Consider the following 16731-nt stretch of genomic DNA (forward strand, 5'->3'; position numbering starts at 1 on the left):
TTCCAGCTGGCAAAGGCAAAAGGGATGCTCTCCTTTACAAGGGGCAGGTTGCCTCAGGATAAGCCACATAAACTATGGAATGTGATCTAGGGCTTCTCATGTCCAGGGGATGGCAAACATGGCTGTACCCTCAATTACTCAAGCACTTTGGCAATTCAGCTCAGCCTAACCACTGAGAACCATCAAATAACACTAGCAATTCAGGAGATATTATATTCTGTTTTTTTTCCATTAACTGCAGCACCTCTCACAGAAAGTATTGCTGGGAGTAGAGGCTCTGTGGACTGAGGCACAGTGTCGTAATTGCCAGGAGTGAATCTTCTGCCAGCAGGACCTCATATAACTTTTTGATATTTTATTTAAAATTATTTAGTGACTTTGTTATAAAATCGATCTGAATATTTAAAAATTAATTTTACATATTTGTGGCAGTAGTAGAACAGCTCCAGTTGCATCTTCAGTGTTGTTCATGCTGACCGCAGTGAAGGATGAGATGCCAGATATTGTCAAAAGTTCCAGTGTTACCTGAAATAAACTTTCGTTCCTTCATGCAGTTTTACAGAAGCATTGTTGTTACTCATGTTCTTACTACTCTCAGCGGAACTAACTCTGGTGCAAATATAAGGTAATCTGGTCCAAGCTCCCTGCCCAGGCAGGGTCAGCGCAGAACACATCGCATGGGATTGCATCCAGACGGCTCTTCAGTATCTCCAGTGAGGGAGACTCCATAGCCTCTCTGGACAATCTGTTCCAATGTTTGGTAGCCTGCGGAGTAAATAAGTTCTTCCTCATATTCAGGTCCAATTTCTTGCGCATCGAGCTCTGCCTCTCGTCCTACTGCTCAGCACCACCGAGCAGAACCTGGCTCCATCCTTTTGGCACCTTCCCTTCAATACTTATAGACATGGATGAGATCCCCTCTCAGCCGTCTCTTCCCGAGGCTGAGCAGGCCCATCTCCCTCAGTCGGTTTCTCACCATGCCGCGCTGAGCCCCCACACAGGCAGCGCTTCCCACCCCCGCCGTCCCCGACCCGCTCCTCCCTTCCCTCCCTCCCCCGCTCGGCACCCCGCGGGGCACCAGCGGGCGAGACCATGAGGGCGCAAATGGGGGGGAGGGCGACCGAAGAGGCGCCACTCACGGCCCCGAGGCGCAGCCGCGGCCCAGCCGGGAGGCGCTCGCCACTGCTTCCTCCGAGGCACCGTGAGGGCCCTCAGCGGGAGCGCGGCCGCGGCCGCCGGGCAGCCCCGCGCCTCCCCCCGTCCCCGTGCGGCGGCGGGAGTTGGTGCGGGCCAGCGGCGGAGGAGGCGGGGGGCGGCGGGGGCGCGCAGGTGAGCGCGCGGCTGTGTCTGCTTCCGGCGCGCCCGCGTCCCCGCTCCGCCGCGGCCGGGGAGGCGACGCCGGCGAGCCCCGCTCTGCGCAGGTAACACGGGCCGGGGGCAGCCCCGCCGCCCCCGCTGCCGCTCGCAGGCGCCCGGGAGGGGAGCGAGCCCACGGTCCCGGGGGGCCCCTTCCCCCAGCCCGCGGCTGTTCGCTCCGGAGCCGGCTGGCGGCAGCGCGGGGGGAAGGGCGGGTGCTGGGATGTGTCCCTGCGCTCCGCCAGGCGGAACCCGGCCGGCCCCGGGGACCCGGGGCGCTGCAGGTGCGGGGCAGCGGCCCGGAGCCAGTGGTGCAGGAGGAGGCTGCGGAGCGGAATTCCTGCCTCCCTCGCGCCAGGTTCCCATCTGCGGCGCGTGTCTGCAGACGTGCGAGCTGCTGAAATGACAGATAACACACACGCTGTCAGCTTGCCCTTTAAAAGTTATCGTTTAAAGCAAGCCAACCAGCCGTCTAAATTTGCTTTTGGTAATACTGAGCTGCCATAAACAAAACCTGCTTTTCTTTCTCATTCTCACGTCTTGAAGAATAAGAGGCACGTAAAAATAAAAGGGAACCTTTAACAGATATAGGAGGAAAGTACTGGAACAGATTGAGTGTGATGTTGTCAATTTACAATCGATAAGGTTATAGTTACTGTAATTGTATGCTGGAACTTCACTTGCAGCAAAAGTTTGCAGGATTCAGACCTTAAATGATGACCTTAAATTGCTGTGTGATGATTTATTCATTTTTATAAATTATTCTGTATTTCACAGTGTATTCTGACTGTAAGGGTTAGAAGAAAGCAACCACAAGCATGAACATGTAGAAAGCTTTTAATTTTTAATTTTTTTAATTTGTGTGCTGGTTTATAAGTGTGATTATTATGACCTCATCATGATATCACTGCGGTGTATGCTGTTGGCACCTCACAAATGATAAAAAGTGCTGATGTAGAGTTCTAGAGAGGCTTAGGGAAAGACATCCTGTTGTGGTAGATCAAAGGGTATTTCAGCTTTTATTGGCTATGAGTTCAAAGATAAGATTTGTGTATATTTTATGCTGAATGAGACACCTGTACTAACTCAACATATTTTTTCAGGTACCTCATTGATACCTTGCAGAGGCAATGGAGGCAATGATGAAAACCCTGTTGTAATTAAAGCATAAAGAAAAAATATTCTTCGCTGTGCAATACTCTTAGTATCATTCAATGCCTACTATTTCAGAAGATGAAAAAGAAAATGGTTCTGGAAATAATGGCAACACTGAAAACAGACCTGGGAAAGAATCCCCAGAAGCTTCTCTTCACGATCCTGTGAAGCCATACTGCATGTCAGACGCCTCCACTGCATCCTTGGTGTCTAGGGAAGATGGGCATTATCCATGGGGATGTCCTGTGACTCATACAAGGGAGAAGTTTTATACCATCTGTTCAGACTATGCTTTTTTAAACAGAGTCACATCTATTTGTAAAAGTCCAAGTGCTTCAGTTAGTGCCTGCCTATCAAGTAGTGCTGCCTTAAATGTTGGGAATAACACACCTAACTTACTCAGCGTTCAAACTGGTGCTTCAGAGATTATCTACAATGAGGATGCTAACTTGGAAAGCTTGCCTGGCAAACTTGGAAAGCTTCCACTGGCATGGGAAATAGACAAATCTGAGTTCAATGGCGGGAACTCAAATCTGAAGAGCAAAGCAGGTGAGATGGTGATGTTTTGATGTGAAAGGAAAAGGCTTCCTGTTTCTGGCTTGTTTGTGAAGGGAGCTGGGCATCTCACGTGTCCTGTCAGGAAGTGCTACACAAGAGCCTGTACTTCATTTCAAGTAGCCTGCTCATCAGGATAGGAGAGAGAAAAGGAGTAAAAATCAAGTGTAACTGCCAGGAGAAGTGGATCCAAAGCAAGGCTGACTTCTGCTTAACTGTGTGGTATTTGGGGTGGTTTCTTCCCCCCTGGCCTTCCCACAGTGTTGTTGGAGTGGGTTTTTTTTCTTTTGTTTTAATAGGAGCTAGTATATTATGCATTTGGATGTATGGCTTCAAAAGAGGACAAAAATATTTCTGCTTTAGCATGTGGCCCGACTCTCCATTTTCTGCTGTCACAGAGGCATATAAAAAGGAAAAGACTTTGGGTGTATATTATTATTAATGGATTTGCATATAAGTTTTTGTCCGAAATAGCTGGTTGCAAGGCTGGCAGTGAAAAACAAGCATTTCATTATGTTCTGTTCCTACATAGTGTTAGGAGATGGGAGGTCTATGTTGGTCTGAGTCTATTTCTGGGATGGGTGATTTAATGCATTAGAATAATCAGATTGACTTATCTCTCTAAACAGTTGGGCAGGTCATCATTAATTCTGTTCATGATCTAAACTCCATGTTGTTTACAGAGCTAATGGCAGCTTTACAAACCTGTTGACAGTTTAGATTATGTATTTGAGCTTTCTCCTTTCAGTTAATGTTTAGTCCCAGTTTACACTTACTAGCACAACTGGTGTCTACTGTAAAAGTACTCAAGAAGAAAACTGCCAATAGCAAACTAGGCATTCATTTGATTCTGAAATTTGGTTTGCAGGCAACATGAAGAAACAAGGGACAAAGAAAAAATCTGTGGACAAAAAAAGCAAACAATACAGGGAGTGTCCTCAACGTTCAGCTCTTGAAGACGTGAAGGAGAGAAAAGTGTTGGACCTTCGGAGATGGTATCAATACTTCGAATAGTATTTATGGATTCATTTATGAAGTTAGGAATTTATGAACTACACTAACCATGTAGTTTCTCAGTAAACACTGTTACTAGTTACCTGATTTCAAACTTCTCAATAATGTCTTTGTAATTTTTTTTTAGTAGAGATGTTAAGCATATACACACTGTCTCATGCATTCTAGAAGAAAAATTAGAGCTTCCCTCCCATCTGTTGAAATTCTTAAAACATTTTTCTTTCTAAACATGCCCTTTGCTTTCAGCAAAGGGAGAAACTTACATGGGGATTCATTGCAAAACAAAACACAAGTTCAGTAGCATGGTCAGGTAAAAAGTAACCTTAAAACACTGATATGTTTTACCTCTGATGTCATTTTTTATTGGGAAATACTTGATCAGAATCCATAATTTCTATACAACCATTATTGTATTAATATAGTTCATCAATTCAATTTGTTTAATGCATCTGTCTGGTTCTAACTTTATGTCTATGACACCAGAAAGTTGGAGTTAAGCTAGGGAATCTGTGGCCCAGGATGACATTCATTAGTAAATTGGTAGAGATGTGGTTTGCCACAAGTGCATGTGTTAGAAGGGACTGGATAAAACCGTTTATTATATTAGTACAGAATCATATTTTCCTACAGAATCATTTGTACAAAACTCCCATGGGGTTGTTAGAAATTTGACTGATTTATATGAAATAGGGTAGTGGCATCTGGCAAAGAAATTGATTAACATATTTCTTAATTTTTGTTTTTAAGGTACAGTTGTTTTGGTTTTTTTGCTTTTTTGTTTTAATACAGATGACATAAAAACATTCAATATAATGTGGCACTTTAGTGACATAGCACACAAAAAGGTAGTTTAGGTTTGTCATATATGTGAGTCAAGATTGTGTTACTAATATGTTTGAGGTTTTTTGTTTAAGGTATTGTGTTAGCCGACCTCAATACAAGACTTCCTGTGGAATTTCATCCTTAGTGTCTTGCTGGAATTTCTTATATAGTACACTGGGAGCTGGAAGGTAAAGTCACACATAGACTGCTTTGCTTTGCCTCTAGAGTGTCAAAAATATGTTTCTAATTACAACACTTCTGGTTTTTTTAAGTTTACCCCCCATCACTCAAGAAGAAGCCTTGCATATACTGGGTTTTCAGCCCCCATTTGAGGAGATTAGGTTTGGTCCCTTCACTGGAAATACAACTCTAATGAGGTATGTTTGGTTCTTTTGATGGAGCTAAGAGATAGAACCTTTAAAAATATGGCAGTAGTTCATTTATTTAAAAACAAAGGGGTGACATGATAATTCTCTTAAGTTTTAGAATAATGAAGCATACCTGAGTATTCTGACAATGAAACTTCTCAAAGAGCTGTTTGCACTGGCCATTTTGAATGGTGGTGTTACACAGGTCAGATCAATGTGAAATTCTTTTTGGTTTTTGGTTTAGTTTGTGTAATAGTTATATAATACTCTAATGAGTCTAGTCTCCTGGTTAGGAAACTTTCTCTTTACCCTTACTTTCCTGTTTTTGAAAATGCATGTTAAATGCTTGGTAATATCACTGAAATGGCCTGAAAAGACAATTGATATACTATTAGCTTAATGTAATTTAAGAACTGAAAATGAGGTAGTGCTGAATCCTTGCTGCATTGGAGCTGTTCAGGAACAAAAGCTTGGGGCTGGAGTCACAAAACACTTCGAAATTTTTTATCACTTCTGCTCTTCTGTTTCCTGATATTTAAAGGTTGAACCTAAATTCTTTGTAATTTTTTAAAAGTATTAAATTAATAAAACATTCAAGGATTAAACAGAGCCAAGAAGCATATTGTAGTAGAGTGCTGAACATTTTGACAGGGCTTTGGTGTGTTATCTTTTGGTGAGATTAGAAACTTTTGTGGTATTCTTGCTTGCTTCATGAATTATATTTGATTTAGTTAATTTTTTTTAGGCCAATTTGTAGTATTTGGCAGATCAGGGTTGTGGTGGATTTGAAAATGTGGCAGCAGTCTATTCTCCATCTAGCCTACTGGCTAGGTCATTGGAAAATGTAATGAAAATTTCCTTACCTGCTTTTGGAAATTCAGATCCAGGATTTGTATCTCTTCAGGAGTATGTCGGGGTAGAGCAGCTCTATGGTATAGCAACTCTTAGAGACCAAGCTGATATAATGCTCTGTCTCTTTGTGTCAACAGTCTGTACAGACAAAAGTTGAACTTATAATTCTTATTTGATTTCCTCTTTGAGCATTCTCTGTGCAGCATAGAAGTTACCGATCTTTTTGTTTTCTTTTTTTTCCTGCCTTGTCCAATCATTTCGAAGTGCTTAGCAGACTGGGAAACAGGAGAGCTAGAAGCCAGCCCCATTACCCAACACAACTTTATGATTGAGGTATTATCTTCAGACATGTGAATTTGAATATTCTAATGTGGAAAAATTGCTGGCCTGTCCTCACTTAGTGCTGCGGTGAGGAGTTGCAGTATGAGGCTCCTGTAATGCTCAGGGTTTGTGAAGTTTAGGTGAGAGAAACCCAACAGGATAAGCAGGAGGTCTCACTTGGAGGGTCCCTTCTGGTGTCTGAGATTTCATTTATGTACCCTACAAATCACAGTTGAAGTTTGGCGCCTCAGAATTCGTTTGTCTTTCTAAAGGCTGAGTAATTGAACATTAGAGGTGACTGGGCTAAACACAATAGGATCAACATTTCACATCCAGATCTTTGGTTATTATGTATCTGTGTCAAGTCTGGAAAAGCAAAGTGAAAGAAAAGGCTCTGTGTATTTACTTCTCTGTCTAGGATATGTTAAGTTTTGTATTGGGTGTTGTGGTCATCTACAATCTAAATATTAGTGAGGTAGGTATTTAGTAGCACACCAAGACTTTTTTTTCTAAACTGTCAGAGCACAGGAAAAGTGTGAGAAATGAAATTGCATCTAATAACTCTTGAGTTACTACAATCTTTAAGCTTATTGTTTCAGATGGTTTAGGCAGATAAATGATCACTTCCATATCAAGGGATGCTCATATGTTCTGTATAAACCTCATGGGAAGAACAAGACAGCTGGAGAAACTGGTACGTAGCTAATGCTAAAGTATTCATCTCACAGTGTATAAATTGAAAAATGCTGCAGTGTGTAGCATTTGACAGGACAAAGTCTGTAAGTAGTACTTCCAGTCCAATATAAGGTATCAAATAGCTCCAAGTTGGCTGATTTTTCTGGTTTTACTTTTTCTCTTATTTAGCTAAAAATTTCATTTATACTTTTATTATGATAAAATACATTCTGTGCTATGTATTCTGCTGTCACAGAATTGGAATTTTAAGACATCCAGGAAAACAACTGCATTTCCAGTTCTGTGTTGGTGTATGGGAAGATTTCTTTGCTGTCATCCATTGGGAGAACAAAAACAATTTGTCCTTACTAAATGCTTTATGCTTTTAAAAAACCCAGTTTTAAAGGTAATGAACTGTTCTGCCTGGCTGTAGCTAACATCTCTCTCTAAAGTTAGGTGATTATTCTCAATTAGCTTATGAACCTGCATTTTTGTCTACTTTTTAGGTGTGCTGTTTAAAAAATTTTACTTTCATGTGCCATTTACTAGCCTTTGGTATAGCCTGGGTAATTACCTTCCAACTGAAAGATTCTTTGAAAGCACAAAATCATGCTGAGAAGTTTAAGATATTATTAAAATGGATTGGTTTTTTTCTTGACATTCCACTTGAAAATTGTCATGTTTCAGTGCTTCTTCTAGTCATCTCCTGAAGTTGAGCACTGTGGTCACATTATAAACCATTGCACGCCTCTGTGTGTTCCTGAGACTAGGAAGCTGCAAGAGGCTCATGATACCAAAATGTTTGAGTGTTTTCAGTGTAACCCAGTATTATCATCATTGGGTGCCATATCTGACCTAGGGCAGCTGGGACTGCATTTTGTTGCAGTGTGTATTTCTTGGGTTAAGAGATATTTCCGGTTCTTTTTTAAGTTTGATTTTGATCTAAACATAAAGCATGCATTATATTGCCTTTTCCCTGGTACAGAATGTGCAGCAGATAGTGTTTAATTTCCTGCCTGATACAAAAAAGTAATAAGTTTGAAATCGTAGTGTATTTTGTGCATGCCTGTCAGGTCATGTCCTCCCCCTTAAAAAGCAGTATAACTACTTTGTTGTCAAATAGGTGTTTTTTTGTCTGCTGCCTGTGTTACACAGGACCCAAAGCACCCTGGCCTGTAACCTGATCTTTCTGTGTAGCTGCAGGGGCCCTAGCCAAGCTAACACGTGGACTGAAGGATGAATCAATGGCCTACATCTACCATTGCCAAAACCATTATTTTTGCCCAATTGGATTTGAAGCGACCCCAGTAAAAGCTAGTAAAGCCTATAGGTAAGATACTGTGTTTATGCTTATTTTAATGGAAGAAACATACAGAAAAAATTACTGCAAATTGATACAATTTTTCTCCACAAATAATGGTTCAGTTTGTGTCTTATAGGCATCTGTCTGAGCTACAAAAACACTACATTGGGATTTGAAGGGACTGACTTAAAATGTAACATGACTAAACAGACTACATTGAGAGAACTTAAAACAGAAAAGTTTGAGTGGTATTAAGAAATTGGTTTTTTAAGACCTTCTAGCCATATAGAGAGAAGGTAGTTATTGAAGGACGAGTGAAGGTAACTAATCTGAAAAATAAAAACATATGGGCTGAAAAAAAGCCAGGTGGGGTTTTTTTATGGCTTACAATAAAAAGCCAGGTAATTTTGGGGAGAGTCTGTTCCTAGAGAGCTTGGAAAGGAAAACAAAGAAAGTGTGTGTATGTTGCAATTTTCCTTTATAAACTAGAAGCAAAAAGTCTACAGTGATATTAATCCTTCATGAGGTGGATGTGATGAAATTTACATTTAGAAACCAGTGCTTGAGTATGGCAATAGCAGGGGTTGTGTAGATATCACAGGTTACATAGTTTTGTTGCATTAATACTGACTAATAAAGGTGATGGCAAACTCCAACTACTGGCCTGTAAGGCATAGAAAAGTAAAGATGCGTGAAGAATTTGTTACCAGGAATTGGGAGGGAATGGGGGGTGAAAAGCTAGAAGAGATCTTTGGGCTAAGACATTAGGTTGAGCTTTTTTTAACAATGCTTGAAATGCTGGAGTACATCTAAAAGCTTAATATGAGAGTTATTTTAGAATAAAAATACAGTTTCCTGTATAATAATTTCAGATTTGTCAGAGTGACACTACTAGGATAGTATAACACAATAGTTTATATAGTTTTCAATTAAATACGGATTTAAAAAAAATGTAATAGCATTAATATTCATACTGAATTTGGGGAGAGTCTTGCATTTAATCCACACATTTTAACTTTAAAAATATTAATTCTTGAGATATGTATTAGCTTTTGTAAGGCATTTACCTTGCTGCTTGATGTAGTGCTATGTGTTGTAGAGCACTCTGTGCACTCTCTTGAGCAGAGTAGTTTGTTTTACTCATTCACTGAGTCACATTAAGCTGTTTTTCCTCTCTCAGAGGGGTTGCAAACATGGTATGTATTAAAGGATTCTGTTGGATTTTCTCTGTGTTCAGCCATTGGTCAGTATTTATTAGTATTATCATAGAGCATAAGTAGTCAGTCCCTGAGAAAATTAGCAGATATCAGAATTGGGGAATGTTAAACGATGAAAAATGTAGGTCACTAGTATAAGGTGAACTTCTGCCTATTTGCTTCCTGTGCAATCTGACTTTGAGGTAGGGTCACATCAAGGAATAGAGAATGCTAGCTCTGCTTTTGGAGTTTAAAATGATCATTGATTGGGGTGGTAAAGCATAATCATTCAAATCTAATTGGTTCCCAGTGTGAAGATTATGATAGGGTTAATTAAAGCTTTTAATATATGAACAAGAGAATACAATTTTTTATTGAGCCTGAGTTCACTGACTTGCCAAGTTTGTGAGAAGAGTATAAAAAATATTGCCCAAGTAGAAATCCAGCACATCAGTCTACTTGAGTTTACCAAAATGTTAATCTCCTGCTTACTCAATGAGTTAGGAAGAATCTGCACTAGAAGACCAAAGTAAAAACAGAAGTTTACTAGATCAAAAATACAGTCTGAAAGATAATATGGTGTGTGGAAACATAACATGCCTTTTCACTGATTTAAATTTATGTTGTTTAGTAATGAGTGAGAAACATAACATGCCTTTTAACTAATTTAAATTTATGTTGTTTAGTAATGAGCCATTTACCCATGGCTGAAATGGATTCTTAGTCACTAGTAATGTTATTTTTAAGTTGACATTAGCTTTCTTTCTTAACAAGAGTTCTCTTCTAACAATGTAGCATGAAATAAAAAGTTCAAGAAGCTTTTATAGCCTTACTTTAGGCTGGAGGTCAGACCAGAGGAGCATCCTGTTTTCTTTGAATTTTCTGATCCTACTGAGGAAAAAAAAAAGTTTTGTTTTCAGAAGGACTGCCAATAGATTCTGGAGCAGTTCTTGTTTATCTGTTTTTGCACTTACAAAGTAAAGTTTTTATTTAAAAACCCAGCTAAGAAACATTTTAGGTCCCAAAAGAAGTGGGTGGATAGGTTGCTAGGCTGAGCTTAGAGACAGTTCTTAGGTCACCCACAGACTTCCTGTATGATCTTAGGTTGCTGGATTTGGACTCGGGAGACCTGGGTTCGGTTCCCAGTTCAACCACAGACTTCCAGTGTGACTTTAGGTAAGTCCATCAATCTATCCTGTGTCTTGGTTTCCCATCTTTGCACTGATGGAATACATTGTTATTTTACAGGGAATTTTTTGAAAGTAAATAAATTGTTCCAAGCAGTCAGGACATATGCTGTCTAATACCCTAGGCAATAAAATGCCAGGCTTTGTCACAGTTGAAACTGATGTAGTTTTTCATTAAATAATTATACACAGGAAGTCACAGAGCAGTCCTGTGTATCTCATCAGTTTTGCCCTAATACCTGTCAGAAATTTTCCTTGACAAGGTCACTGCAAGCTTTGAGCTTCTTGGAAGTTGATTGCAAAGTAGTATTAATTCAAAGGTTTGAATTTCAGTATCTGGTATTGGATGTTTAGAAGGAAGTGTTTGAAGTTGCCAGTTTTGTTCTTACAGATTACCCTACAGCTCTTAGTAACAACTGTCAGCCAAGGTATAGTTTAAAAATAGTGGAAGGGACTCTTTCATGTCTGTTAGACATCAAAATAGGGAGGAAGCTGTTTGTACCACATTTATGTGGCTTTCCACAACTCTTATTTCTGTTGTTTCCTATATATCATGTACCAGACTGTCTTTCATCCAAATAAAACTGCTTTCAGTGAAAATCTGTCTTCCTCTCAACATGCAGTAGCATCCCAAAATTTGCTTTCAGGCCTTGTGAAACAAAAGGTTCCCTGTACACAATTGTGAGCACTATAGCACAGGAGCTGGTTTTTAGTTTGGCTGAGGAAACAATTTTAAATGTTAGAAACTCCTAAAAAGAACAAGAGACTGTCAATATCTTTTTCTTTTTAGTATGCACAATAAATCTTATTAGGATTGTATCTTCTATTGAACAGAGGTCGTGTCTTGCAGCAAGAAGTAGAATATTGGATCTTAATTGGAGAGCCCAGCAGAAAGCATCCAACAATACATTGTAAAAGGTATGTTACTTGGTAAGAGTGTACAAGAATGTTTTCTCTCAAAACAGCTTGTGGTTCTCAGAGTCACTGACTGACTTTTTAGTTCTTTTGAATGAATATATACATGTGTATATATATGTATCTAATAGAAACAGATGCTGCTTTAGGGAGAAGCTTTGTGTTTTGACTTCTAGGCTGGCTCTGCAGTTTTATATCACCTGTCAGAACATATGTGGGCTGCTGAGAGCCCACATCTCTTGTTTGAGTGTGACACAGCTCATCTTAGTCAGGAAGAAAAGGCAGTTTCAGCTGTCATCATGCCAGTTGTGACTTCCAGACTGCATGGCCCTTGGAGGAGTTTGCACTGGAGCTGAGGACATCCACAGGCTGTGTCTGGGATGTGCACAGAATATTCTGCTGCTCTGAGATTGTGCACAGGATATTCTCCTTACTCAGGAGCAGGTGCAGCCTGTACTCTGTTGTGTTATATGCTTATCTGTGCATTCAAACAGTACATTTAAGATGAGGTTTGACTCAAACAAAGTTGGTGTCTAAACTGGATGTATAGACTAGGAGAACTAGGGGGTGCTGTGTCGAAATATCATGGATTGGTTATATTTAATTTTTTTTTTTTTTGTCAGTGATGTGATCTGGTCAATAACTGCAAATACCTGGGTATTTTGGGCTATGAGATTAAGTGCAACAAAATTAAAATCACAGTATGCATATGATTACTGGGAAATGGCATATTGTCGGTCCCAAGGATAGAACTTTGTAATGTGGTATATTAGCTACAAGTGGCACAGGAAGAAGTTTCAGAATATATAATAAAACCATTTCTAATACTAATTTTGATTGTGGAGACATTCTTCCTCCTGCTGCACTCCCAGTGAGAGCTGGCAGAATGTTGTGTGCTTAAGGAAAGGGGGCAAAGGTTGGAGAAGAAATGTATTTTCTCAACTTGGAGGGTGGTGTTTGAGAGAAACAGGTAGTTAGACATTGATAGAAATGAAAAAGTGATGTAGGTTTAAAGATGTCTGGAATGTGAAAGTATTTGTTTCAGTTGGGCTGGAAGGAATTATGAATCATTGAAAAGCTGAGTGAATGAGAAGTGATTGAATTGATAGTTTAGAATTAAATAAAATGTAGGAGTGAGTTATGATGAGAGCTGACTGGTAAAAGCGCATTTAGTGTGCAAAAGAAACCAAGGAACTGAGCAAAATAATACAAAAGGGTAGGAGAGGTTTAAATTTCAAAAAGGCTAATGTTTCTCCTTGCCTAAACCACACTTTGCTTCTTTCTTTTCCAAACTGATGAATTGTTAAGTGTAAGGAATGTAACTATGACTCATGGTGCTATTATTCATTTTGGAAGGTGTTTCCAAGAGCAGGAATAATCACTGTGAATGCTTTGATTAAAAGTGACACTTTTACATCTAGCTTGATGTCTTTAATATTGAGGCTTTTGTAACTTTACACATTCATTTACCTTTAAATCACTGATAAGACTAAAGCTACAAGTCTGTATTTGTGTGTATGTGTATGTGAGTCTTTGTGCTGCTGAGGTTTAAATATCAGCTGAGTGGTAATGATTTTATTCTGTAGGTGGACAGATATTGTCACTGACCTAAACACTCAAAATCCAGAATATCTAGATATTCGACACCTAGAGAGAGGATTGCAACATCGAAAAACAAAGAAGGTGAGCTAAACTCACTAAGATGGGAGGAAACTCATGGTACTCATATTTCAGCAATGTAAGATAACCTCACTAAAGGAATTTGTTCTGTTATGAAGTGTTGCTGAAGACAAAAGTGTAATGTGGGTTCTTGTGTACCAAAGTCATTTAGATTTACTCACTGGATGAGATATAAAACATCAGTAGCTTGGTACATGCCAGGATGAACCAGGATGTCTGTGTATACAGAATGTATTTGGTCAGAATATTTAACTTTGTTGGATTAAAATGTAGCTGCAGCAAGTATAGGGATGTTCTGCAGACAAATTACATAGCCTTTGGGGTATGACCCTCCAATGACATTTAAGTGGGAAAGAAAGTACAATTAAGTAGGATCAGGCATAAGTGAATGTGTGTGTCTCCCTTGAGTTACTGTCAGTGCATGTGGCTTTCTTTCCTATAGATAGGGCTTGTATCTCATGGGTGGAGGATGTTGTGATTTGCAGACTGAAACTCTGTGAGAAATAATAGATTGTAGAGATTATTTCAGATGTGAAGACCCTGTGGAAGACTATGTCAGCAAGATCAGAATGGACCAGAACAGCTAATTGCTGAGAAGATAGCTAGAAAGTAAAAAAAGACTAGCAGAAGTGAGTGATACTGGCCCATGAAGGATATAATGGATAGCTTAAAAGTATTAAAAAGATTAATAAGAAAGTAGTAATTGAATCTGGGAAATAATCAGAACTGATTGATGCAAGTTGTGTATTTCTGTATATGGTTTTGTTTGTTGTTTTTTATTCTTTTTCCTGGTTTGTATGTTGTGGCACTTCTTGTTTGCTTTCTTTTTGAAAGTATCATGTTACTTGCCAAAATGTTGATGTCAAGTATCTGTGTATGTTAGAAATGTGCCAGTGGTGTGCATTTAACAAAGAACCTTTTTTTCTTTGATTAGGTTGGAGGTAATCTTCATTGCATCATTGCCTTTCAGAGACTTAACTGGCAAAGATTTGGTCCTTGGAATTTTCCATTTGGGAACGTTAGACAGAATAAACAGTCCCAAACACAAGGGCAAGGAATTTCCAAATCTGAGAGTGAAGACAATATATCTAAGAAACAACACGGGCGACTGGGTCGATCTTTCAGTGCTAGCTTTCATCAAGAATCTGTGTGGAAGAAATCTAATCTTCGGGAGAGGAGAAACAGTGGGTATCAGAGTTACAATGATTATGATGGAAATGATTAAAATTAACTTTAGATGATAGAGTTGATATATTAAAGTTAGTTTTAATCAAAACATAATAGGGATTTATTAGTCCTAGAACACATAAGAATAGAAATTATGGTATAAGATACAGCTTCATAATTATTAAATAAATATGTTGATATGGTTGCAATAGATGAGATCTGATGTATAAAGTGACAGATAAGCACAGATTGTTGTAATTTTGCAATCAAAGGTGAATATGATAGCAAAATCAATAATTTCTTTTGAAATAATTGTACTATGTCCTGATCTGTGAAAACAAAAGAGCAGGTTAAAATCAGTCAGTGTAATAAACAGACTTCATTGAATATATTTGTTGTTCAAAAGCATGAAAAATTATGGTGTTATAAAAAAGGGTTATTCTGCAAATGGTGTAAGGATAAAAGTAAGCATTGCGTTTGTTTTTAGGACTTCATTTTAGTAAGGCTGCCCATATCCAGTGCAAATGAAAAAAAAGATCACATAGGTTAGAAAGCCTTGTTGGATTTACAAAGAGAATGTACATTCTCCATTTAATTCCTATTTGACTTCTGTCAGTCAGAGAATCATATCTTGTCAAGCAGGTCACAGTTCCTTTTCACCTAACTTGGTTGCCTGTTTTTGACTCTGAGTAATCACTTGTTCGAGGATGGAACTTCTCTGTTATTTTTCCTCTGTGGGTAAAGTGGCTGAATTCTTACCCTGGAGCCTCCTGAGTGCACGGACTCACTTAACACAAGCTTATGAAATTAAGTATTAAAAGCTGCATTTACCATTAGCCAAATGAGCTAGCTGAACACTGGGTTCTGTTGGCAGTTCTTTTCCTTGTTCAGTCTAAATCTCTGTCCTTTGTCTGCTGCTTTTTTCATTTTGTGTGAAGGGGATGCAAGTGCTGAAAATGGCTGGCAGCCCCGATGATATACCTCTCAGCCAGCACACAATTCAAGCTTTTTCAGGTGTCCCTGGTGAATTCTTTTTTTTCCTCTTTTTTTTCTCTTTGCTTGATAAATCCAGTTGTTTGCCCAAACACATCTCAACGGTTGTATTGTTCTGTGTACAAATGTTCATACCTGCTCAAGGATTAATTTTTTGACATAAAAAGATTTGTCATGGAATGCAGGGGTTTTGTAGGTTGCTGCTTTTGTTAACCAAAAATGGGAGACTTTTAGACTTTTGTTCATTCAATAAAATTTGTTTTCTATCTTGTTGTTTGCTTTTCATTTGTCTTGGAAATGATGGCCCTGCATTTAGTGAAGGTCTTCAGCAAAGTAGGTAAGCGACAGATCAGACTGCTTAGCAAAGCAGGTAAGGTCTCTTGGGTCATAAAAAGTGGTGCTCGGTGCAGCCACTGTGACTTCTGCTATTTAATTTCTCAAAGCCTGCAGCCTCATGACTGAACAAAATTCATAGGTTTTGAAATTTTATTTTCCGGATGAGCTATTTTCAGCCCCTGTTTTTGCAAGCTGAGTTTGGGCTGATGGCCTCAGCTTTGTTTGGAGTACTTGAGCTGTGTTCTTTAGGGGATTTAGGACTTACAGAGCCAGAGTTCCATGTGTGTTTCTTAACTTTTGCTTGATAATGACAGTTGCACTGAGAAACAGGGCCTCCTCTGATGGTAGCTGGCTGTTTTGCTTAAGTAGGTTGGGATAAAATTCTGGCTTTACATTTATTTTGCTCTTGGGCTGCTGGAGACTGTCACACTTTATCCATAGAGTATGGATTCTTCTAGCATTAGCAGGAGCCTAGTGCATGTCCTTGGGGTTGTGCTGCAAGGAGCTTTCCCTGAGTGGGGTGCACTGGGATTGTGGTTGGGGCAGAACAGAGAGAGCACAAGGCTGCAGGGGAAATCATGTTTGGGAGTGGGAAAAATGGGACCACTTTCGGTCTGCATTGTGGGATTTTGTTCTGGGACAAGAGACTTTTTCCATTCTCCAACCAGAGAAGGGCAATAGAGCTGGTAAAGGTTCTGGAGCATAAGTCCAGTGAGGAGCAGCTGAGGGAGCTGGGATTGTTTAGCCTGGAGAAGAGGAGGGTCAGGAGTGACCTTATCACTCTACAACCACCTGAAAGGAAGGTGTAGCCAGGTGGGGGTCGGCCTCTTCTCCCA

The 16731-nt window shown here is 39.6% G+C and overlaps 1 protein-coding gene across 3 annotated transcripts; it reads left to right on the forward strand.

The window, feature by feature from the left end:
* Nucleotides 1-1189: 1189 nt before the first annotated feature.
* On the forward strand, nt 1190-15825 carry BIVM (basic, immunoglobulin-like variable motif containing). 3 transcript variants are annotated; one of them, XM_026793608.2, is made up of 11 exons: nt 1190-1329; nt 2460-3060; nt 3935-4061; nt 4995-5090; nt 5175-5279; nt 7043-7137; nt 8316-8448; nt 10722-10793; nt 11639-11722; nt 13306-13402; nt 14334-15825. In XM_026793608.2, the coding sequence occupies exons 2-11, from the start codon at nt 2571-2573 to the stop codon at nt 14622-14624; spliced, it is 1590 nt and encodes a 529-aa protein (XP_026649409.1). In that variant the 5' UTR covers nt 1190-1329; nt 2460-2570; the 3' UTR covers nt 14625-15825. The 3 variants fall into 3 exon arrangements, with proteins under 3 accessions (XP_026649409.1, XP_005487312.1, XP_014122693.1); XM_005487255.4 differs by having other exon boundaries at nt 1284-1421; XM_014267218.3 differs by lacking the exon at nt 10722-10793 and having other exon boundaries at nt 1284-1421.
* The last annotated feature ends 906 nt before the right edge of the window (nt 15826-16731 follow it).

This window comes from Zonotrichia albicollis, chromosome 2 (genome assembly GCF_047830755.1).
Source record: "Zonotrichia albicollis isolate bZonAlb1 chromosome 2, bZonAlb1.hap1, whole genome shotgun sequence".
Taxonomy (NCBI): Eukaryota; Metazoa; Chordata; class Aves; order Passeriformes; family Passerellidae; genus Zonotrichia; species Zonotrichia albicollis.

Coding starts and splice junctions, on each gene's coding strand:
- BIVM (XM_026793608.2), top strand. CDS start 2,571: ATGCCTACTATTTCAGAAGATGAAAAAGAAAATGGTTCTGGAAATAAT. Junction 3,061..3,934: donor AAATCTGAAGAGCAAAGCAG/GTGAGATGGTGA, acceptor TTTGGTTTGCAG/GCAACATGAAGAAACAAGGG. Junction 11,723..13,305: donor CCAACAATACATTGTAAAAG/GTATGTTACTTG, acceptor TTTATTCTGTAG/GTGGACAGATATTGTCACTG.